The following is a 25,536-nucleotide window of genomic DNA, read 5'->3' as shown; positions in this document are numbered from 1 at the left end:
TTGCGGCCTCGTTAGTGTTTATTTAATACTACATTTTAACGGGACAATGATGTTAGATAAAGTATCTGATAAACTACTGAAGATTAGATATGTCTGATTCGTGAACGAAACGAATCATTCTTTTGACTCGGATCTTTACAATGAATTGGTCGGATTTGTTCAAAACGGTCTGAACAATTCGTTCACGAATCGACTGAACGATTCACTCATGAATAGCGGTTCTTAGTTCTAGAACTCCTTCAATACAAATAATGTTGTTGCGTGCTAAAACACTTGAGCTGTGTCATGGCTGCAACAAACAGAACTATTTTAAATTATAATTTTTTTGATCAAATAAATTCAGCCTTTGTGAGCATAAGAGACTTCTTTAAAACATTCAAATATCTGATCGACCCCAAACATTTGAATGGTATTTTTCTGACTACAGGACAGGTTAAAATAGTTTTTATTTTACTTTTGTTTATCATTAACAATTTATGTATAACAATTTATTATTTTAATTTCTTCTATGTAAAGCACTTTGAATTGCCATTGTGTATGAAACGTGCTATATAAATAAACTTGCCTTGCCTATAAGCTACACAGAGCCATTTGCGAAATAACACAAAAACATTAAAGCCAGTCATTTACGATGGCCTTGTAAATACAAATCTCTTCCTGAATTGATATGCTGTTAGATAAAGTGTCTGATAAGCTACTGTAGATGTGTCTGATTCGTGAATGAATCATTCTATTGAGTCGGATCTTTGCAATGATTTGGTAGATTCTGTCAAAACAATTTGTTCACTAATTGAGTGAACGATTCACTTATGAATCAGTCAGAGCGGTTCTTTGTTTTAGAACTCATTCACTACAAATTATATTTAGGTTTTAAAATAATCTTTTTATGAGCTGACTTATGATACAACACACACACACAAAAATGCAATAAACACAACTATTATCAAAACGTAATACAAATAATGTAATAAATAGCAATATGTGACTCTTTATTGGAACATGCAGCCTACTGTTGTATACCACACAGGGGATAAATGACGTGTTATAATTGTTGAATTATTTCTTGAACCGGTTTTAAGGACCGATCTATGACAAATAAGTCTGACTTCCATTAATACCAGAAAAGTTGCTTGTTCTTAGGTGCATTGAGAACACTTGGGCTCTTTTGGAAAAAAACAGTTCTTGGAGGTTATGTGTGCCTATTGTATTTTCAAATTTTTGTTTGTCATCTAGCAGAGTGCTTTGAGCTCATATCATACTTTGTGTCCTACATTGAAATGATATGTGCATGGTCATCACTTCTGACTCCTCTGACTGTTGATAAAGCCTCAAACTGCATTCTTCATTCTGCTCAGGCTGCTTGAGGGTAAATGGGCCTGATTCTCAACATGTAGGGCAGATGATGATCACAGGTCTCTCAGGGAGGTGTTACTGCTGTGAATCATCCCCCCCAAAGCCAAACAGTAGTTTGTTTACTAAAAGCAATTAAAGTCACCATGAAATGAAAATGGACAGTTCTTATTTTTTATGGAAAATTGCAGTATTTATTATCAATTATTTATCTGTGCACATCATTATTATTATTCTTTTAATTCACGTGCCCTTGTAATCTTTAAACAAAATGACTTCCCCTCCCTCTTGCAGTAACATCTCTTCTCTGATGTGTTTACTGGTGTGAGAGCGGGACACCCTGTCACTCACACGAGATCACGATTCACGATAATGATCCAAACAATTCCCGATGGACAAAATCAATCTACATTTCTTCTTGTTCAAGAGGCTGTTTCACTCTGATATCCGTCACAATAGGGAAGAAAAGATTATCGCAACTGTTGGTAGATATCATGTACCATTCCTGTTTGAGAATTCCTGTCAGTAACCTCGCTCGATTAGATAGTTTTAAAGATAACAACACATCTTTTTACAAATCATAGCACATTTACATGGAGGAATGCACCTACCTAGCTATGCTCATTTAACTGGTGGTTAACCTGACCTTTGGCATCCATGTCCTCAGCCTCATTCCCTTTAAATGTGTGCAATTCGATCAGCCACCAGAGACTTTGCAGCCTGATGACAATCGAGCCGTATGAGAAGAGAAATGTCAGTAGCTAACAGTTTACTGGTGTTCACACACACTAAGCCCAACTGGGGGCGAGGTCTTTCCCTTTCAGAGGTGATTTATAACTGTTGCAGTTTGGAATACCTGGCAGGAACTTTACAGCCATCTCAGTCACCTCAGAAAATTACTATCTTCTATAAAGAAGGCAGTTCGTCCACCGCCACAAAATAGCCCAGTGTGTTTTCATAAAGTCAGAGGTGTGAAATTATACTTTTAAATCTACATACTAGTAATGAACTTAAAAAGCATAATTTGGTTTTAAATTCAACCCAATTCAGATATCAAGCATCAGGAAAAGCCAATTACATCAGTAATATTCACAACTATGGATGTCTGTGATTGGCCCTCAAATATAACTTTTCATTTGCCCATGAGCTAAATGAGCTGTTGTGTTAGGTATGGCATTTGACCTTACATAGAAGTATGATGCTCTGTAGTGTTCAGTCTCTTGGCAGATCATAAACACTTCAGCAGTATTATTTGATAAGATGAGGTTTAGTCCACCTGACCTGTAATCTTCCCTTTTTTATTTTGGAAAGGAACAGCAAGGGTAGACATATACTACCATTCTTTTTTTAATGTTTTTTTAAAGATATTAATACTTTTATTCAGCAACGATACATTTAATTGACCAAAAAGTGACTGTAAAGACATTTATAATGTTATAAAAGATTTCGACTTCAAATACATGCAGAATTTTTGAACGTTCAATGAATTCAAATCTGGAAAAAAGAGTGGGGACTCAGAGTCGGAGACGATCTTACTTAAGCCTCCTTTCCACTATCTCCGACAAATGACGAGTCAGACCGGAAGCCATTCATTACCAATGCAGAGTATTACAGGAGCTTCATGGGATTCCGATCATATATACAGAGATTTTGGATCAGATTTGAACTTCAGATGCATTGAAATATTTTAACTTCTGCGGCTAGATCATATGTGGCCACCTGACCAGATGTGATGTATTTTAACCAAAATTTTGAGTGCAGGGTGAGAATTACCAGAATTTTTCCAATAAAACTTTATTCTTTAAACACTTTCTGTAAAATGGCAGTTATGAATAATTATGGCATAAATTATAATTTTATAATTATTAAATCGTTATTTGCGTTGATTAGCCCTAGAAAACCTATGTTTTTCTTTCAGCAATATTGAGGGTTATTTGTTTTAAGTGGATATATTCAGAAATGTATTATTTATTTCATCATGGTGAATAAGCGTAACGGTTGCTTCAGCAGCAGTTTGAAAGTTCTGTGCGCTAGGGGACAAAATGCGACAATCGTATGCGAATGTTGGAAATAGTGAACTGCAAACAACAAACGACGGTCGATGGACTGGAAGTCAGTAATTTCCAATAGAGAGTCGCACTGGGACTGCGTGGGGTCCCGACCACCTGCGCTATTTTCATATCCTATTTGAGCTTTGGAATGCGTTAATTGTTTTTTTGACTAAGTTGGTCGACAAATCCGCATGCGACGCATTTACTACAAAGAGCCGTAGTTAACTGACAAGCTGAGCCATAGGGTAAGTGTACCCATTAAGCCCATGTACCCTTTAAGCCCACTTTCAACTCTGAAGTCAAATAGAAAAAAGAGAAAATAATATTTTATGCTGCTTATTATTTTAACCAATCCAGTGATTTGTTACTTCCCTGACATTTTTTATTGCATACCAATCACATTTGGCAATGTTGAGTTAGCCCCACCGATGTGCATGCTGTCTCAGGTGATCTCACACAAAGTCACCCCAAAACTTTGGTGTTTCGGGACCCTTCAGAAATCAACACATTTCTGCAATTTTCAGCCATTTCTTTGGAAATTACATTGATATTATGTAAAATAAGAGATAAATGTATTGTTTTTTGTGTTTGAACAAATAGTACTTCATCATTTTATATCATTTTCTTTTAAATTGAAAGATGAGTTTTATTAGCTTGCGTTCAAAGCTAATCTCTAGGTCAAACCATTAGCCTTACAGAAAGATAGACTGCCAAAGAATTAAGCATGTGAACTGCAAACAATAAATGTTTTGTGATTCATTTTATATTAATTTACTAATAAATACATCATAAATTGTTTTGTAGAGAAGATTTCTTTTATAAATTAACTTTTTTTAAAGATGGGCTTAAATGGTACAGTGCCACAAAACGCATGCAAACCAGAGCCAACACAAGCTAACCTTGAATGGAAAAAACTTAACATTTCTTAATGTGGGCACAATGAAAATTACTATGATACTTAGTCCACAGTATATTTAAGCTCCATGCATGTATTTGTAAACATATCTTACATTTTTAAAGGAAAACATTGTCTTTTTTCACCATTACTCACTGTGGAACCATTTAAGCCCACCATATGTGTTTCAATGAGGAATCCCTCTAATTGCAAACTGATTCATTTTCTGAAAGTGTTTAATGATAACGTGTCTTTGTGTGCTTTTATCTTACTAACCTTTTACCCTTACCTTACTTACACACAAATTACACACATTCATTCAAATGAGATAGAGCCCGTTTTGTCCTAAAGTCCTTTATGTATAACTGGGCATAATTCGGGAGCCAAGCTGAGTTAAGGCTTGATATTCCGGGCATGGAGAGCTCCCAGAGGGACCCTATATTCCCCACAGTCCTCGGAGTCAAGCCGACCTAAGGCTGCATACTCCCGGTGTGGGGGGCCCACTAGGAGACCCTCTGAAACCCCAGAGTCTGGAGCCCCAACTCAGCTTCCTTCCCGAGATACACCCAGTTTAACTTCCACCTTTGACCAGGCATAACTCGGGAGCCAAGCTGGCTTAAGGCTCCAGACTCCCTGTGTGGGGTGCCCACTAGGAGGCCCCCCTAAGCCCAGAGTATGGAGCCCTAACTCGGCTTGGCTCCCGAGATACACCCGGTCAAACTTCCAGCTTGACTCCAGCTTCAACTCCAGTCAAGCCAACTTAAAGCTCCAGACCACCGGCCACTAACACCAACCCATCATACCCAGGGCTCTAATGAAACATTAGCAAAATTATTATTTTTTAATACTTCCCTGTCACTAAATAAATATATTTATTTAGTTTTACTTCTTTAAAATCATTAATTTTTTTTATATTTTGTGAATCAGTGATGATGTGGGCTTATTTGGAACACATGCGGGCTTAAATGGTGCCAAAAGTACCAATTAAGCCCATGCCAGACTTCTGACTTTATTCCTAAATTATCTTAATTTTATATTCTAAAATGTTCATCAACTAATTAATACAATTTCAAATGAGAGATTAATCTTGCATTTTAACAAATAATTTTTCTTATAAACTATGTCAATATCTATGAAAAAAACCTAGACTTAGATTTTGGTGGGCTTAATGGGTACACTTACCCTATCGCATTAAAATCGCGGACGTATCGCCAGCGATTATTAATGCGATATGGCTCAGCTTGTCAGTTAACTACGGCTCTTTGTAGTAATGCGATATGGCTCAGCTTGTCAGTTAACTACGGCTCTTTGTAGTAAATGCCGCTCCATCTGAAAGCAGGTGATGGCGATTTACTACTAATCAAGGAACCGGCTTTACTGATGAGATGCGCATAACAATCTCACGATTTAAATCGCCCAGCCCTAATTGGCGGCCATTTATCCTATAAATGCACAGCTGTTTATTGTTTGCATTCATTTATTCATTCCTCCATGGTAAATGTTTGGAGGATAAAGGCTCTTGCTGTTCCACTCCTTTACCGGTGGCGCAAAAAGAAAAAGCGGTCAGAAATGTAAGTTAGTGTAGGTAAAACACTACCTGGCTCAGAGGACACATCTCTGCGAGTATCACCATTAGTGCAAGAGATGCGCCTAAAATGGGATAGTTCACCCAAAAATTTAATTGTCATCATTTACTCACCCTCATGTCTTTTGTTTATCTGCGGAACACAAATGAAGATATTTTTAATGAAAGCTGAGAGATTTCTGAGCCTTCTTTGACAGTCCAACTACCACTTTGATGCTTTAAAAAGTCCATAAAGAGATCGTAAAACTGTTCCATATGAATTGAGTGGTTGAAGAGACACGATTGCTTTAAATGCTGAACAGATTTAATTTAGGCTTTTTGTGGACGGCCTTTTGTCCTGAAGGGGAAAAAGAATATCCATCAGCCATAAAATTATACTTTATCTTACATTATCTCTGTTCTATTCAGTGAATGAACACATGGCTAGTGATTGGCCTGAAGCACTTTGTCCATTCCTGGTGAGCTGAGCATAACATACTGTCAACAGATTTTTATTTAAAAAATCAAAGATGATTAAGAGTAGATATGGTATCCATGCATTTACTGCTTGATTTCTGTAACAGGCGATCAAAACAGCCATGCTTTTACTTTAATGACTACAATCTTGCTTTTCCTCTTTGCTGAAACAAACAGCACCCGAGGCCAGTGAAAAGCCTGAGCAGACAATAGATGTGCATCATCAGCAAACTGACAGGTGGTTCTAGTCTTCTGATAAATTGCGAGGTAACGTGGCACTAATGTGCCTTGGGACGGTGTTATGCACAAGCGTGCAGTTTAGATCGTCAGATAGAATCTTACATTACACAGTTTAAACCCCAGATCATTGCTGGATCTGCCACAGAGTTGATTCTTTGATTTCATTCATAGAAATGAAGCTTCCTCAGTACGACTTCCTGTTTAAAAAAGAATAAGGAGAGATTTCCTTTGAGGGGTTGCATGCCGAACACAGTGTACTGCCTCCGCACAATCACAGGAACCATGGGACCAGCTGAGCCCTGCGCCCAGCCACTTCAACAACCCCCTTTTCCTTTCGTCCGTCTGAGCCTCAGCCGCTTTCTTGTCTGCTTTCTGCATCACACTGAAGTGATTTATTGTTCGCAAAATAAATTCAGGAAGAGATGAGAATTCCAGCTGAATCTCTTTTATCCGTCATGTAAAATATTTGTGTTTACAAGGCAATAGACAATGACTGGCTTGAATGTTTTCATGTTATTTAATAAATGGCACTGTGTATACAAAATTGTTAATGAGAAACAAAAGTAAAATAAAAATAAAAACCCTTAGTCGAAAGTTTGCGCTACACTAGCCTGCTAGCTACACTTTAGCTACTCTAGCGCTAGCCTCTTTTTGAATGTTTTTAAAAGAATTCTCTTATGCTTGCCAAGGTAGGGCTGTCAAAATGGCTGGAAAATTTAATTAGAATTTCTTACCTAAATTATAATAATATTATAATAATATTAGAATTCTAAAAGACATACTTTGTGTTAGAGGGGGAAAAAAGTACTGTATTTTTCTCCTAAGCTCATAAGACGGCGCATAACAGTGAGCAAATAAACCAAATCAAGCACCGCATTTTTTATCGAAATTAATTTTGTTGAAATTACATGACTGTTTAAAGTACGTAATGTTTTAAACTGCTGGACCCTCATCATGACATTCTTGAGAAAACATTGGGATGTGAAGACTGCTCAACTGTTAAAAGTGAACAGTTGGATCAACTTAAAAAAATTACTTCAATTGGTAACACCTAAAGAAATTAAGTTTTCTCAACTTAAATTATCAAGTTTTTCACGATAAAACGTCATAATTTAAGTTGAGAACTTAATTTCTTTAGGTGTTACCAATTGAAGTAATTTTTTTAAGTTGATCCAACTGTTCACTTTTTACAGTGAAGTTCTATGTTGTGGAGTTCTATAACAACGGTTTCTTATACAACTTACAAATGACGTCAACAGTTTCGACTTTGATACACCAAAAAGCAAAGAAGCTCCACAAAGCACGTTTAAGATGTTTTGGTGTAAAGCCGCCTTTCTGCTGCACATGACATCCAGGCACGACTGTCGGAATTCGCTGCCTAGTGGCTGTTGCATTGAATTTTCATGGTGATCGTACACAGCAACATAGGGAGAGAAGCTTGTTCTTGCTGCCTTGTAAATCTTCGCCATTAAAGGGTTAGTTCACCCAAAAACTCTGTAACCATTTACTCACCCTCAAAGACTTTCCCTCATCTTCCGAACACAAATGAAGAAATTAAGGAGATCTGAGAGATTTCCACACCCAAATAAGTTGGCAAAACTCAAAAAAGTTGAGGTAATCAGTTACATAAAAATTTGTAAGAAATTCTCATTTGAAGTAAGCAGAACTGGCAGTTTTTTATTTTGTATTCATACGTTTTAATACATTTACCTTAAAGTTATCATCTCAACTTAAACAAATTGGCTAGCTTTAGCTAATTCAATAAATGCTTACTTGCTAGTTGGTAACACAATGCTTTGATAACATTAGCATAGCATAGACATTGCTGAAAGATTATGGCAATATAGAACATTTCACACATCTGTTATCAAACCAAGCTCATGCTCCACTCCTCATCATGTTGGTAACCCTACAAAACACACACACACAAAAAAAGAACTTTTGCCTCTTGTTCAATGTAATTAATTGAACTAAGCTAAAGCTTTTAACATTTTGTTACAACTTATTTTAATTGTTCAATCAACCTAATATATTTAAAACTGAAGTTTACTTAATTAATTTGTATGAAACCATGAATCATTTTTGTTGACAACTAACTGGGCAGTGGATCTGTAGTTCCCAGCATGCTTTGCAATTGGAGGGTAAATTTAGGGATTAAAGTGTTATTTTATGTGTTTTTCAGTAAATGGAAAGTTGTTGTTAGTCAATGTGTTTAATGTTCAGTTATGTTAGAAACTTAGAGGACTATCTGTAATGTTTTTGAATTTTGTGGTTTCTATTATGCAGAAGAGTGGTGACTGTGTTTAGGCATGGGCACTTAGTATAAAATATATGCATTAAACCTCACACTTAAACCTACATAAGTATTTAACTTTAATCGGACGTAACTGTAGAGTCTAATTAGCTAAAATTATAATGATGGCAATTTAATTGACAGGACAAAAATTAAACGTAACCTGACAACCATTTTTTTTTGTAGTCTTGACTAAATTAATTTAAGTTCATACAACAAGATTAAAAGAGTAAATACAACAAGAGGAAAATAAGGTCTGTGGTAAACATAACTGGTAACATAACATAACGGTTTTATCTACAACATAAATCACACAGCAAATTGAAAATGGTGTTATTTTAATTTTAAAAAACGTATAGCAAATTAGTATAGATTTCGTCGTCATCCCTGCACCACTCTCTAATCTTCAGTACCCCACTCGTTTACTCCAGACAAATATTTGTGTTGTGAAATGGGATGACGTGATGTTGTTCTGCTGTCATATTCATGTCATTAAAAAAGTAGCAAAACACTTTGTTTAGTTAATGCCTTAATGTATACAGATACAGTTTACAGATTCGAATTTTTATTTATTTATGGTTTCGTGAAATTATCCATTTCAGTTACATTTGTGTTAACATGTATGTGTGTGCTGCTTAAATATAGACACCGGACAGATGCGGTTTTCTGCAACAGTATCTTTTCTCCTTTCACTTGCACAATAACAGATTTAGGCTAATATTCCAAAAAAAATAAAAAAATTAAAAACAACGCACAATGGATGGAATACAAACAATGAATTGTATGCAAGATTTTTGAAGTTTTAAGTAGCCTCACTCCTGTTTACTGTATTTTTATCAATTGGTAGACTATAGGCGTGCAGAGAAATCCTTTTTTGCCGAGCTCTGGAAACCTTTTACTTTCAGTTCTTCTGTATATGTGACATCAAGAGCTTGATTCAGACACACTCAAGATGTTTAGAGTTCAGTCTGGATTGGTTGAAGTCTTGTAGGCCTTTTTTCTCACCCTCCTGTGTTAATTGAAAGCAGCTGTCCTCCACTGTCACGAGGTTACAACTGTGCAGTTTTGGCAGGAGGAGGAACTGGGGCTGAGATTTGTGGGTAACATGGCAGACTAAAGGAAGACATGAAACTACAGAATCAGACTCTGTGTTGTGCTTTAACCACATTAGTCAGGCTCAATTAAGCTAATGCTGATCGTCTCTGCTTTATTGCTCCTCAATAAATACAATGGCAATAATTGTTTTATTACTTTTTTTGATATATAAATAAAACGTAAAGTCTTAAAATTACCACAATTAACTCTCAAGCCAGCTCTGGTAACAGATGTGATAGTAAATAATATAAATGACAAAAGGCATGCTTTTACATTTGGAGATTTTAGTTATTTTAGAGATTTTAGATTTAATAATCATAAAAAGAAATACAACTCATTGGCTTTGGGCATGAGCATTCATGATTAGAACCGGCTAGTGTATAATACACGACAATGACAATAAATAATGCAAATGTAACATAAACATCTTATACATAACCACTGTAAGATTTTTTTTAAAGAAATTAATACATTTATTTAGCAAGGGTGTGTTTGTTAATTTTTGTTATTTTGAACTTTCTATTCATCAAATAATCCTAAAAGAAAATGTATGACTGCTTCCACTAGCCTAAATTATTAAGCAGCACAACAATTTTTTAAACATTGATAATAATAAGAAATGTTTCTTGAGCACCAAATCAGCATATTAGAATGAAATCTGAAGGATCGTGTGAAACTGAAGAATGGAGCAGTGATGCTAAATATTCAGCTTTGCCATCATTTTAAAATATATTAAAACAACATATTTCACAATATTACTGTGTATTTTTGATCAAATAAATGCATCCGTGGTCCGCATAAGAGACGTCTTTCAAAAACAATTACCAATCCCAAACTTTTGAATGGTAGGCTATATAATGTAAATGGTAACTTAACCAATTATGTTATTGTTCCATTACAATCAGTAGTATTGAAATTAATTTGTTATAATTAACAACCTTTATTATACGTTTACTTATATAATTGTTATAATTTAAGGAAACTTGATATTTATGGTAAGTTACTGCCAAGACACTGGCAAAATAAGGTCTTAGCTATAAACAATAGCATGATTACTGTCTTCCTCTTAGAGAACAATAAAGAGTGTACAGTGAATCTAATACTCTAGGTTATGACAGACAAGACATGACATCCTCCATGCTTTCGAATATTACGTTGCCACAACAGAAGGTGCAGACACAGAAACAGGCCTAACTCGACACACACAGGAAACATTTCAGCAGTGTTTTATTGTCACAAATTATTGTATGATAGTTTTTATGTTGATGTGAACTTGTAGGATCATAAATCCATAAACATCCACCTGTTATCACTGTTTTTCCCGCATGCTTCAGTATGTTTGATTGAACATACACACAGTGATATCCTTTCTGATCTGATCTGGAGTAGTAAACACTCAGGTAACTAACACTGACAAAACAGTAAAAAGATAATTAAGGAGGACTATTTCTAGGTGAGGTCACACAACCTGTCTTCGAGTCATTGTTTTGAAACAGTAGTGTGATAGATGTGTGTGTGAACTGAGCTGATGTTGTCCTCTCACATTCTCTGTCTCAGATAGAGTGCCATGGTCAAAGTTAGTTTACTATTAATAGGGCCTTAACTATTTGTTCACAAGGCCAGCAGTGGACTGCTAAAATTCCCTGGGAAAGTAAATGCCATTTCGGACAGCTGGTTTCATCAGACAGATTGTCAGCTGTTGGCTACTCCTAGACTTGGCCATTACTGGTGTCTACACTCTACAGCAGAGGTGCCCAATCCTGTTCCTGGAGATCTACCTTTCTGCAGATTTCAGCTCCAACCCTGATCAAACAACTGATCCAGCTAATTAAGATCTTCAGGAACACTTGATAATTACAGACAGGTGTGTTGGATCAGGTTTAGGGGCAGTCATGACTAATGGTTAGAGAGTCAGACTGGTTACCTAAAGGTTGGTTGTTCAAGTCTCAATACTGGCAGGAAACGACTGAGCGAGGCACCTAACCCCCAATCACTCCCCAGGCGCCAGAGCAAAAATGGCTGCCCACTGCTCCGTGTGTGTGTGTGTGTGTGTGTGTTCACTACCCACTACTCCTAATGTTTGCGCACTAACTTGCTTTCAGTGTCTCAGAATGGCTCGATTTGCAGTAAATGTTGCTCCATACAAACTCATCTCTACATCTGCTCTGAGTTTGTATCACATAAACGTGCATTTGGGAACGCAACATGTTTCAACCATTTTTCCATGTTGTCAGCAAAAGAGAAGCTTTAAAGTCCCCGTGAATCAAAATTGAAGTGTTTTGTCTTTTAGGATGAATATGTTAGCCTTACCGTTATCTATAAGCTAGTGTGCTCCAAAACAATGATAATATTCGCATTTAGAAGATATAAGCATTCAAAACTTAGTCTCTCACTTTCGCCAATATGGATCAGTGATTTTGATGACATCACTCTGCACTTTTTCTGTCCAATCAAATGTTCTCTAGAATCTGAAGCGTCCCGCCCCCTACGCTATAAATAAACGCTGAAGCTGCGGCTAAAATCGGTCACTCGTTCACACATTTACTGTTTCCTACGTAGTGAATGGCACAGTGCACTATGTAGGGGATAGGGAACGATTCAGACAGTGTAAATATGCTTTCCATTGGGGAGAATGAGTGATGATAGCACAGAGTGGATCATAGGCCAATGTGTTAAGTCGGCGCAGACCACAAAACGTATTGGACCCATTTGAATTCTGCACAGAATGCTGGTTTATAGCGATATGGAAGAGATTAGGAGGAAACTGTGGCTTTACCGAGCTCAACGGCTCTTGCCGAGCTATGAAATAAACAAAACGCTATTGGATATTTTAAAAAAGGGGACGAGCTGCTCTATGTCCCATCCATGTTTTCCTGTTTCAGTGGAATTTACGTCAACACTGAATCATGCTGCGCGTTTAGTGTGCCTTTAAGGGCTTGTTGTGTTTTTCCACCAAAATAAAAGCTTAATGGTTTAATGTTTAAAAATGCCTTAATATTAGTATTGTAATTTTATTAGAGTGAAATTGTTTATTATTTTTATTTAAAAATAACAATTATAGTAGTAATAATAATAATAATTTATTATTATTAATATACTGTCACAAAACTTTGGCCAAACTGTGTCTTTAAATAAATATGGGATTCGTTTCTAATGATCTGTTGACTTCTTTTACAGAGCGGAGAAAACAGAGGTCCTCAGTGATGACCTGTTACAGGTGACTGCTTTCCTTTCCATCTCTGACTCCTGTTCTTTGGCTCTTATCCATCTTGCATTAAATGGTGGGAAACTAGTGAGTCACTGGTTTGGGAAAGGTGAACTCCTCTATGTCAAGCAAATACATTCCATGCAATTTATTTTTGTCGCATTAGACAGAATGTTCTCTTCTGAACGGTCAGCATAATGGTTTGCGTCACGTTGAGTCTTTTGGTCTCTTTATATGTGAAACTGTCCCCAGTGAAACTGTACAAAGTTTTGTTGCTATGGAAATTGTGCCAAAACAACCTTCTAGAAATCTAGGAACGTGATTCGTTATCTGAACTTCCACCGATATTGTGTCCGCCAGCTTTTTTGACAGCTTGTTTATCGCTCTTAGCCGGCTACGGCTAAAATTATCTCTGAGATGTTTGGACACATCAAGCGAAAATGATTCTGACATCCCCCCCCCCCCACCGTGGCACACACGTTTTTATTCTGGGTTCTGCATGGAGCTCAGGGAGGATCACAGCGGTTTCCCATCACCCCATTCTCAGCTGTCTGGACACCCATGTTATTTCAGGGCTTCTACACTCGTGCCACTCACAGATGCATTCTGGGGACTTTTTTTGACAATCTTGAGCATCTGGATAGTGGCTCCCTTCCAATTTGAACAGCATCCAGTTTTTCCCTAATCGCTTGTCCGAACAGGACGTGCCTGCGGTTTTCATTTCGCCAATGACTAATCAGTATTATAGTGGTGTTTCCCCATATAATATGTTCCATTACAAAAAAAGCTTATTGTTTCTGTGTTTAGTCTGCCGTTTGCTTGCCAGTTTTTGTCTGTGATGGCAACAGCCAAACATTTAAAGACCTCTCGCACCAGATAATCCAAACAACTCCCCTCGAACAGGATCTCCCTCAGCAGAAAAAGCCCGGACAATAACAGTCAGTGATTCCCCTTCTCATGGGGTTCTCATGCCGGAGACGCCTGAGCGGAATGTACGCTTGACCCAGCTGCGTCGGGACGGCTGTGAGGGAATGTTATGACGTAAAGGAGGCAGAGAAGTGTGAGGAGGTGCTTATCTCCTCTCCCAGCCTGTGGAATTCCTGAACTGGGCTGTTTTTGGAACATGAGTCAGATTTTTCTCTCTCTCATTCGGACCCTCACTTGTTTGTTCAGTCATACCGCTCTCACAGTTCTGAAGTAACATTCTTTTCATGGTTGTTTTTAGGGCTGACATGTGTTCGAGAAGGCCCACCCTGCTCACATCAAAAAGCTGACATGTCTGTCATGACGTTATTTTTCAAAGTCTTAGACAGTGGACCTCTGCTCTGACAAAACTTACAAGATGACACCCGCACTTTTTTTCTGAACTTATTGCGGGTAGATTGTATAAGCAGCCTAAATAATGAATTAAAAAGTAAATGCCAGTCAAATCCAAAATCAATACAACCGATCATTTCACATTTTGTCAGGTCTTATACATTATTAATATGATTTATCAGTTTATAAATGTTGGAGCAGTTCATTGATGGCCAGAAGTCGTCAATTCGTTCTAACAGACACAACTGTAAATGCTTTGTAAACTGGCAGGGGGTCAAACAATCATATCAAGCTATTTCATTTTACCTGTAGTAATATTTGCTAAATACTTTCTGCTGCAGATGTATTTATTGGTTTACATACAATGACTTGTCTTTACTGCATTTAGCTTTTATCAGTGGAATGGACAAATGCTTCAGCTAAAGCAAACTTCAACATAAAAAAAAAAAAGATAAAAAACTGATAAATATCCTGAAGAGAAATCCACCAATCAGATTATCATGACATGAAATATATTGCAACATATGACTCGATTTCATTATTCACAATGCTGATATGGCGGATATCACTCCCATGAAGCATTGTGAATAATGAAATCGAGTCATATGTTTGCATGAATATTTTAAAATATATTTTAAAATTATTATTTATAGTTTATACTTGCACAACTAATGACTATAAATCAGTAGTTTTATTTTGTCAGTTATGTTTATTTTTACTACATTTGCAGTGCTTCATGGGATTGTAGTCATTCTTTTTAGAGCAAATGCAAAAATTATATTTGCTGTCATCTCCCATTCACGGCTATAGAAGTTTACCCATGACGATGACTTCTTCTCAGAACCTGGAAATGTGAAAAGGGTCCATCATCATTAGCACCCCTTTTTTATATAACAGATAGAAGTAGAAAAAGAGGGTCTGGCCTGCATCTGTATTTTCTATTTATGGCATCCCAGTGTTGAGCTCACGCATCTAAATCTTAGGCGTCCCAATAGGGCAGATGAGTCATACTTGTCTTCTTTCTGTAACATAACATATCTTTTTCATGCCTCCAAAGGGAGTGGTGTAATAAATCGTGTTTGACCTTACCACACCCTCAAGACTATGCAAAAATTTTCTTTTAAGTCCTTCCTATCAGCAACACTTGCTAATTGACACAAACTCTAAGGCTGTAGGGTTAAATGTCTAGTGAAGTCTAGTTTCATCTCACAGAGGCATCCATTGCTTTATTACATAACATGCCTTAGGCACTTTTTACAGGCTGTTTACTTTCACCACAATGCAAGCAGACTTTGCATTGAGCAGTAGCCACAGCTCAATATGGATTGTGGGTTGTTATTGATGTCTTGTTTTATCCTGCACAGATTGAGCGGCGTATGGAGTCGGTGCGAGTCGTTTCGCACAACACGCACAAAAGAATGACTGCGTGTTTGCAGGGGCAGATAGGCACTGATGCTGAGAAGAGACATGTAAGGGCATAACAGTGCTTATGACTGCACAAAATATCAGTCTTCTTCACTTTATATTTTATCTGCTTTGCACGTAATGTGTCACAAACTCTCTGTGTTTCTGTCACAGAAAAAGCTTCCACTAACAGCGCTGTCACAGGCCATGCAGGATGGTGGGAACCAGCTGGGGGAGGAGTCTCTGATTGGGTAATTGGACAACATCAACATTTAAATTGATTTCCTCTTAAATCTGGTTCTTTATTGTTAGATTGTTAATGGAAAAACTCATTAGATAATACAAATGAGATAATTGTATAAAACATTATAGACATTCAGAGCAGCAGCAGCATGACCGGTATGAAAGCGAGGCTGTGAGGGATAGACTTAATGTTTTCAGTGGCATCCTCTGTAAAAAGCTGTATAAAGCTCCTAGATCACTTGTAGTTTTCCACTGCTCGTGATGTCTGGAGTTCTATGTCTAGTGAAGTTGCTTGGAAAGAAGTTTCTGCAGTGTTTCGTTGGACGAACAATTCAAAAGCACATTAAATAACAGTAGATGCATGTCTATCCCTCACAGCCTCACTTTTATTCCCATTAAAAATCAAAGATGGTGCTTGCTGAGCTTGAGTCACACGTGCAGGTATATTAGAGGTTTTGTACATGTGTTATTGTGTCAGAGCACTTTTTAATTTCAAAAGTTTGGGGTCAGTAAGATTTTAGGAAATGAATACTTTCATTCAGCAAGGATGCATTCAACTGATAAAAAGTGACAGTAAAGACATTTTATTCCTATTTCAAATAAATGCTGTTCATTTGAACTTTCTATTCATCAGTAAATGTTTCACCGTTACCAGAAAAAAATATTAAGCAGCACGACTGTTTTCAACATTCATAATACAAAAAAATGTAGGGTACATTTACATGGCAAAGATGTAGTAAAAAGTTTTTCCTTACAATTTTTCGTGTACAGACGACAACGTTGTCAAAATGATCTGTTCACACGGATTCGCAACAACGATTAAAAAAAGCTGTATTATTCATGCCAGGCCAGTAGTTGGCGATGTCACAGTTTGTAAAGTAAAACTACGTGCCTATAGACTGAACACAAAATATGCATGCGCATGACGCTTTCAAAAACTTGCACTTTGAAACCTGTTTTGCTTTTGTGTTTTGAAGCCACCTTTTTGTTGTCGTGTAAATGAACGGCCGAAACTCATGAAAAGTCTAAGTTTTTAGTTTATAACGGTGTAGTGTAAACGGCCCCATGGAATGATTTCTGAAGACCGGAGTATTGACTGCTGAAAATTCAGCTTTGCCATCACTGAAGTGAATTATATGTCAAAATGTATTAAAACAGAAAACACTTATTTTAAATAATAATAATATTTCACAATATTAGTTTCAGTATTTTTGATTTAAAAAAATGCATCCTTGATGAGCATAAGAGACTTCTTTCAAAAATCTTACCAACCTGGTAAGTCATACAACCTCAAACTTTGATGGTAGTTTATATTCAGTATCTTCTGTGCAGAAAAATGATGGAGATGTGCGGAGATGCCGAGAACAGACTGGCATCTGAGCTAATGCAGCACGAGGTGATCATTGAGAAGGAGATCTTAGACCCCCTCAATCAGCTAGCAGAGGTACGGACTATGCATGCTAATTTCCAGCCATTCATTGGTTATCGGACATATGATCATAATTATCAATCTGGGCCAGAATTTTAATATCGATGCATACCTAATCCTATTGATTTGTCAGGTGGACATTCCTAACATCCTGAAACAGAGGCGACAGTTAGCCAAGCTGGTTCTGGACTATGACTCTGCCCGAGCAAGGTGACGTTTCTATCATACATCTATGTTTCATTATATCGTGACTCTAATTTTACCCAGTTCAAAACTGAATCGGTTTCTTCATAGGTGGTTGCAGGCAACCAAGTCGATAATCTCAGGAACAAACACACAAGCACTGACAGCCAAAGCAGACTTGCTTAAAGAAGAAGTCGACGAAGCTATGAACAAAATGGAGCTGTGTAAGGTACTGATGTGCAAACAAGCTTAAACATGCCTTACTCCTTATGAGCCGCTTGGTTATGGATTTTACACCAGCGTATGATAGCAGGGGCGTAAGAACGATCTGGAAAGTGTGGGGGAGGGGGACGCATCATACACCACCTCTGCTTGGTTCATGAATACTAATTAGATAACAACATTAGCTCAGTTGTTCTAATTGATTTGCTGGAAGGAAAGTAAGTGGGTAGCCATGGGAGGATTTTTCGGCCAAGCACAATTCAATTCTCAAAATATAATGTTTAATATAAGTGATGCTTTCAGAAGTAGGGGGTGAATCTTGAGATTTTTTATTTTTCTAAAAGTAATATTACACTACTCTTTAATTGCTTTTTAGCAAGGATGCATTAAATTGATCAAAAGTAACAGTAAATACATTTGTAATGTTACCAAAGATTAATATTTCATATTAATTCTGTTATTATTACCGACCTTTTGAACGGTAGTGTAGGTGTATATTTTATAAGTGAATATTCAAAATCCATTTTCGTTTTTATTAAAAACCTTGATTTCTGAAGTCTGTTCATTGAAAACCGTGGCTCTTAGCCCACAATTTTTTTCTTTGTCAAATGGCAAATATGAGATTTCTTATCACAAATCAGTCTCAAATACGACCAGACATCAATCTGTTAAATCCAAAATTCATCTGGCGGCGGCTGAACCATCGAGCTGCTAGTCAGCCATATGATGACTGATTTATGATGCAGCGGTTGTTATAACTGCAAAAATCTGATGTGTAATCAGTGTTGTAATCATAGAGAATTTTTTCTTTCTGACTGAATAGTAATTTTTGGTAAGTGGAGACATGAAATAAGGTCTCAAACCTGCATCACCCGCATGAGCAATTAAGGCTCAGCGTGTGTGTTCCTGTACAGTACGGATTGATTGCCAGGGAACACATTACTGATACAATGTATAGCTTGAGTACAAGTCAATTTGAATAAAAGTATCTGCCAAATGCATAATGGATGTGTCAAGAGCATGTGGTTAAACACTGTGCTTGTTTCCTGTAATAACCAATTTGAATCTGCACAGTCAGAATCACACCAATAGTTTCAATCATGTCCATTTTTTTTTAAGGATCAACTTTCAGCAGACATGTACAATTTCTTCTCAAAGGAGGCAGACTATGCCCGCTACTATGTAATGGTAAGAAGCATTTTGTTTTTCATCCATGGGTTCAATAACTCAGTTGCTATGTATATTCATGTTCAGTTCCATGTTTTTTCTGCCCATTGTTCATTCTGCTGTGCGTCTTTCCTCGATGTCTTCTCTGTTCTCAGTTATTAGAGGCACAAGCTGATTACCACAGAAAATCTCTCACCTTGCTCGAGAGCGTCCTGCCAACCATTCAAGCCCAACAAGGTGACGGCACAGTTTCTTATTGCTGTGTAACTAAAATAACTACCAATGAAACCTAATTCAGTGACCAATAGGCATCTGCAAAACTACATATTTTCAGAATCGATGACTAGTTGTCTAATTATAGTTCAAAACAGATTTTTTTTGTCGACATATTCACATGTTGCTTCTGACCTGTATGACTTTTTGTTGTGTAGAACATTGAACAAGTTATATTAAAGAAGGTTTCTACTACGTTTGTCCATGTAATTAAAAGTGAATGGGGTCCAAAATCAACATTTAAAAAAAAGCTTTAAAAAAATATTTTGAAAAGACATTTTTCAAAATATCTTTTATGTTCTGCAGAAGAAAGAGAGTCATGCTGGTTTGTAATGAAAAGACGGTGAGTAAATGATGACTCATCTTTCATTTTTGAGTCCCTTTAAGGAAGCCTTGTGTATTTAAAGGGATAATGAAAGTTCTGTCATCATTTACTGACCCTCATGTCGTTCTGAACCTATATGCATTTCTTTCTTCTGCTGAACACAAAAGGAGATATGTGAAGAATGTTGAAAACCTAACAGTTTTGGTTCCCATTGACGTCTGTTGTATTTTTTTGTCCATACAATGGAAGTCGATGGTAACCAGATCTGTTTAGTTACCAACATTCTTTAAAATGTGTTCCACAGAAGAAAGCCATACAGGTTTGAGGGTGAGTAAATGATGACAGAATTATGATTATTTTTGGGTGAACTCTGTTTAAGCTGGTCAATCTGAAGAGAGACGATTTTTTCCACATTTGAAAGACATACAAATACAAACACACTAATTAAAGCAATACTGCTGAAAATATAAGAACTAAAAAATATTGTAGGAAAATCTAGATAAACTATTAAACTGAGTAATCAGCTAGTTGGTTGTTACATGAGTTTTGGACATCGTGACCTTCCATAGTGACTAATGTAGATATATCAAACGGAAACCATGTGAATTTAGCCTGATGATGTGTTCCAGGGATTTTCTGTGCAGTCCTCAGAGGCGCTTAATTGTTTTCGTTCTCATTTGTGCCCATAAATCTGGCACTTGAGTGCTATAAATTGTTGTGATGGTTTCCTGCGAGCACACGTGAGGCAAACAGACTTGATGTCCCAGCATGTGGCCCATGAGTAATATTTCTCACATCTCACCCACCTGGTTCATCGGCTTTTTTCAGAAATGGTAAGAGAGAATAAAGAGGAAGAAAGAACTTGAAGTGGACTTAACAGCAGGATGTAGTATTTAGAGTCTTGAAAGCAGATGAATCACAGATGAATGCTCCCTCTGTAATTCACATCTTTTACTTTAAAGGGGTTATATAATGCCATTTTTGTACAAGCTAATATGATTCTTTAGGGTCTAAATTAAAAGTTTGTAATATACTTTAATTAAAAATTCTCATTAGTATTGTAAGAAAACACGAATTTTACCTGGTCAAAAACAGCTGTTTTCAGCACGCTGTTTAAGTGCATGTGTCTTTAAATGATAATGAGCTTTGCTCACCCCGCCCCTCTGTTCTGTGCGTACACCGTTTGTAATAATAACACAATAACCATAATGCGTTGTTCATTATAAACGTGGGATTATTAATTATATTGAGAACGTCGTACATAGAAAACATGCCGTAATGTACCCTGAGTGTAAACAGACGCATTCATCGTGAAGCGTGCAGCAAGCGATTTGCAAAGATTAATATAAATATTAATATAAAGGTTAATAAAACGTTACACGTTTATAACGTTATTCTGGAGGTGCAGCAGGAACACGAATAGTTGGTACCGATCCATTTTTCAGGAGCAGCTTCTTAGCAAAACCAGCTTTATACTGACCCTCGTTTGTCTGGTGTGTGAAATGATTCGCGCAAACATGAAAGCATTGACGTTGATCGTGGGGAATATTCCCTTCGAAAACAAACTCAGCCACTGCGTCTTTAGCGGTTCGGATTTAGAAACATCAACATGACTGCTGTGTTCGTTATTACACCCAAGAACAGAACACCACAATCGCTTAGACGCCATTCTGCTCATAGACAGTTCTCCAGCGTATCAACAATGACCGCGCCGGTCCGCGCGGACTATGATTGACAGCTCGCTCACGAGCTAGGGCGGGTCTGTGTTGAAACACTGCTGTCAATCAACAATGTTGGGGGGGGGGGGGCGTCGATTTTGTGACTTCACAACGGCTTGATTTGAGATGGGGGAAAACATATAAGAAGATAAAAAAAAAAGCACTGGATGGATTTTTCTCATTTTATGATGGTTGTGTACAGGCACTGCCAACACACATTTCAGTATAATCAACTTGTAAAAGTGCATGTACCATTATATGACCCCTTTAATAAAGAGATGCTTTCAATTAATTGATGCTGCTAGTAACTAGTTATTTCTGTTTTCCTGACAGATTCGTGGACTGAGAAGCCAGCGTTTGGAACTGCTCTGGACGAGCACCTGAAGCGCAGTGGCAGAGAGATCGCACTGCCTATAGAGGCCTGCGTCATGATGCTGCTGGAGACTGGAATGAAAGAGGAGGTACGGCACGACCGAAGAGTTTAAACAATGCATCAGTCATACAAATCAAGTATTGTGTTGTTGTTAGGGATGTCCCGAGCCAATCTCAAGGATCAGTATCGGGGCCATTAAGGACTGATTGGTTAAGCCTGATCCTTTATTTTAAGTAAGCTGTAATTAATTCAGTAGGTGGCGGTATGCTCCTTAAAGTGGGCCTGACAACCGGCATTAAAATGTAAAGAAGAAGCTTTACATGCGCGAGAACCGATGAGGTCTGTTCTAGCGCGTCACACACGCACATTCAAACTTCCATGTTTAGCATATTTGATGCTCACTTTTGTAACGAATCACTCAAAAGTCATTTATTTACAGTTTATTTTTTATCTGCCATCAGACTATCTGAGATGTTGGTAGATTGCGTTGGTCATTATGGAAATGATCCGGCTGTGTCTGTGTTCTTTAATTTGCGTGTTGTCAGTAGATCCTCATCATGCACATAGGCACTTTTCCCATAGGCTCCTTTAGCCACTTCTTTGGAATTGCACGCTCATGCTAATTTATCCTGTTTACAAAATCTGGCCCAGGAAGTTTATATCAGTGGTACCATATTCATCATAGTTGTGACCGCACAGTCTGTTTACAATGTCTACCATCTCCAGATGTTTACATCTACCAATGTATTTATACAGTGTAGTGTGAGAGAGAGAGAGTGAGTATCTTATAGTGAATATAATTACTGTAGTAATTGTTATTTTGGAATTACTGAAAAACTCTGCACAGCTCTGTTTAGATTGATTTTAATAACTTTAATGTACTTGAAATGTGCACGAAGCACTAGGAAAATACAAGTATCGGATCGGGACTCTGTACCGGCAGATACTCGGTAATCAATGACTCGGATCGTAGGCACAAAAAACTTGATCGGGACATCCCTAATTGATCTACCACAGAAATATTTTCCAGGCTGTTCAAGGCATATCGGCAAATGCTTTTCGTTTTGTATTGAACCACAATAGAAGTATTGTTTAACTTTTACATGTGTCCACATTGTATTGACACATAAAAAAAAAAAAAAAAAAAAAAAAAGTCTTTAAGGGTTAGTTCACCCAAAAATGAAAATTCTGTCAGTAATTACTCACCCTCATGTTGTCCCAACCCCGTAAGACCTTCGTTCATCTTCGGAACACAAATTAAGATATTTTTTATTAAATCTGAGAGCTGGATCACTCCTCCATAGGCTTCTAAGGCATTATAACTTGCTGGCCCAGAAAATGTATTAAAGACATCGTTAATATAGTCCAAGTAACTCCAGCCGCGACGAGACGGCGACGTTTATAAAGCGACGAGAATACTTTTTGTGCGAAAAAAAAAAAAACTTTATTCCACTATTCATTTCCTTCTCTCTGGGCCTCGAGTCTTTTCACGTAGTATAACTGCGCAGCGCTTCTGTGTTGTACGTCACACGTAGGCTCAGTATTGGCCGACGCTGGTCATGTGTGTGATGCGTGTGACGTACAACACAGAAGCGCTGCGCAGTTATACTACGTGAAAAGACTCGAGGCCCAGAGAGAAGGAAATGACACGTGGAATAAAGTCGTTATTTTTGTTGTTTTTTCGCACAAAAAGTATTCTCGTCGCTTTATAAACTTAAGATTGAGCCACTGTAGTCACTTGGACTATATTAACGATCTCTTTAATACATTTTCTGGGCCAGCAAGTTATAATGCCTTAGAAGCCTATGGAGGAGTGAGACAGCTCTCAGATTTAATAAAAAATATCTTAATTTGTGTTCCGAAGATGAACGAAGGTCTTACGGGGTTGGGACAACATGAGGGTGAGGAATTACTGACAGAATTTTCATTTTTGGGTGAACTAACCCTTTAATTATCATGTTACTGCAACTGTCAAATAAACATTTAATAGTATGTTAAAAGATGAATTTGGGTCTTGGCTTTCTAATAGTCTAAATATACCTGAAAATATGCTCTTTAATTTCGTCATTCTCCAGGGTCTTTTCAGAATAGCTGCAGGAGCCTCTAAACTGAAGAAGCTGAAGGCAGCTCTGGATTGCTCCACCTCACAGCTGGAGGAGTTTTACTCCGACCCACATGCCGTTGCTGGTACAGCCTGTTTTGTTGTATGTATAAGTAATGTGTCATTTGCACTTAATGAATGTTAATTTGGAATCGTACTCTCCTGGTTTAAGGGGCATTAAAGTCGTATCTCAGAGAGCTGCCTGAACCTTTGATGACTTACCAGATGTATGATGAGTGGATACAGGCATCCAAGTAAGCCATCTTGCAGTACTTTACATAAAGGTTTAAAGGAATCATGTTTGTGTTGCTAATTAGTGTGCTTTTACTTTAAGCGTCTCTGACCCAGACAAGCGGTTACAGGCTTTGTGGGTTACCTGCGATCAGTTACCAAAAAACAACAAGGCAAACTTCAGGTAGGTTTCAGTTAAATCTGAATGTGAAGTGTAATTGGCTTGTGCAAAGTTCTGGGGTTCTATGTATAAAACTGCACAGATTTTATCTTAAAATATGTTTGCACAAATGTTTTTAAAGTTAAATTAAATTAAATTTAAATTAAAGTTTTATTGTAAATCATTTGCATATTATTTCCATATGCATATTGCCATCCAGACACATGATACTACGCAGTTTAGAAACTAGGACCTAGGAAATAAGATGATATTTAAATTAAAAATAAATATTATTATATAACAAATAAATAAGAGTAAATAAAATAATAGTAAATGAAATAACTAATAAATTGTAAATACATTTCTACTTAATATCTTTTTTTCCCAGTAAAATATTAAGACTTAATATTTAAGAATGTATCTTGAATATCATCGTACTGAAACCGCACTGTTTCTGAACTCCCTGAAACGTCTCAATTGTAGTCTTGAGTTTTCTTCTGGGAATGTACAGTACACATCATAATAGAGAGGTGCTGCAACAATGTAAAATATGTGAACAAATAATGTTTTTTCTATTCTATTAGACCCCAAAAACAAAATCAAAACTTTGAAAAGGGCATGAAAGGTCCCCTTTAAGACAGGACTAACAAATGCTAGACTAAGACATTCTTCTCCGCTCCTTATTCAAACAACTAGTGCTTTATTTACAGTACCTTTGCATTGCAAGCAAGCAGAGACATCCGAACTCCGTGCGGCACTTAATTCACTATAGAAGCGATTGGAGTTATGAGGTTTGACAGAGTTTAATTTAGTCACAAGCTCTTTTAAATGCTTTTCATCGGTTAGAAGTTTGAAAAACCCACACACAGACATAAAGGGTGATCAATAATAATGACTTATAAGAAATAAAAATGATACAAAAATATGGTGAAAACCTATTCTTTTTCATAATATCTAGATATATTTAATATATATATATATATATATATATATATATATATGAAGACTTCAGATGCAAAAGCCTCTAAGTGCCATCTGAAATTTTCTTGTAAAATTAGCATTTTTATCAAGTTTGTATATTTAAGTTCAGTAATTTCACTTAAATGACAATTAATAGGTCATTTTCATTGCCATTAAAGTGAAATAACTGAACATAAACATACAAGCTGGATAAAAATGTTCATTCCAGAAGAAAATATCAGATGGCATTTAGAGGCTTT

The 25,536-nt window shown here is 37.0% G+C and overlaps 1 protein-coding gene across 2 annotated transcripts in view; it reads left to right on the top strand.

Annotated features, from left to right (window-relative positions):
• The window catches only part of arhgap17a (Rho GTPase activating protein 17a), a 34,710-nt gene that overhangs the window by 961 nt on the left and 8,213 nt on the right, over positions 1-25,536 (top strand). For both annotated transcript variants that reach the window (XM_084434691.1, XM_084434692.1), the window contains exons 2-13: positions 13,143-13,182; positions 15,852-15,956; positions 16,066-16,142; positions 17,467-17,578; positions 17,697-17,773; positions 17,858-17,975; positions 19,088-19,156; positions 19,291-19,372; positions 21,785-21,912; positions 23,900-24,011; positions 24,098-24,179; positions 24,260-24,340. In XM_084434691.1, the coding sequence (XP_084290817.1) occupies positions 13,143-13,182; positions 15,852-15,956; positions 16,066-16,142; positions 17,467-17,578; positions 17,697-17,773; positions 17,858-17,975; positions 19,088-19,156; positions 19,291-19,372; positions 21,785-21,912; positions 23,900-24,011; positions 24,098-24,179; positions 24,260-24,340 (1,083 nt within the window). The remainder of the gene's footprint in view (positions 1-13,142; positions 13,183-15,851; positions 15,957-16,065; positions 16,143-17,466; positions 17,579-17,696; positions 17,774-17,857; positions 17,976-19,087; positions 19,157-19,290; positions 19,373-21,784; positions 21,913-23,899; positions 24,012-24,097; positions 24,180-24,259; positions 24,341-25,536) is intronic.

This window comes from Rutilus rutilus, assembly GCF_951802725.1.
Source record: "Rutilus rutilus genome assembly, chromosome: 16".
Classification (NCBI taxonomy): Eukaryota; Metazoa; Chordata; class Actinopteri; order Cypriniformes; family Leuciscidae; genus Rutilus; species Rutilus rutilus.
Note: the sequence above shows the minus strand (reverse complement) of the source record. Positions and strands in the feature narration are given on the sequence as shown.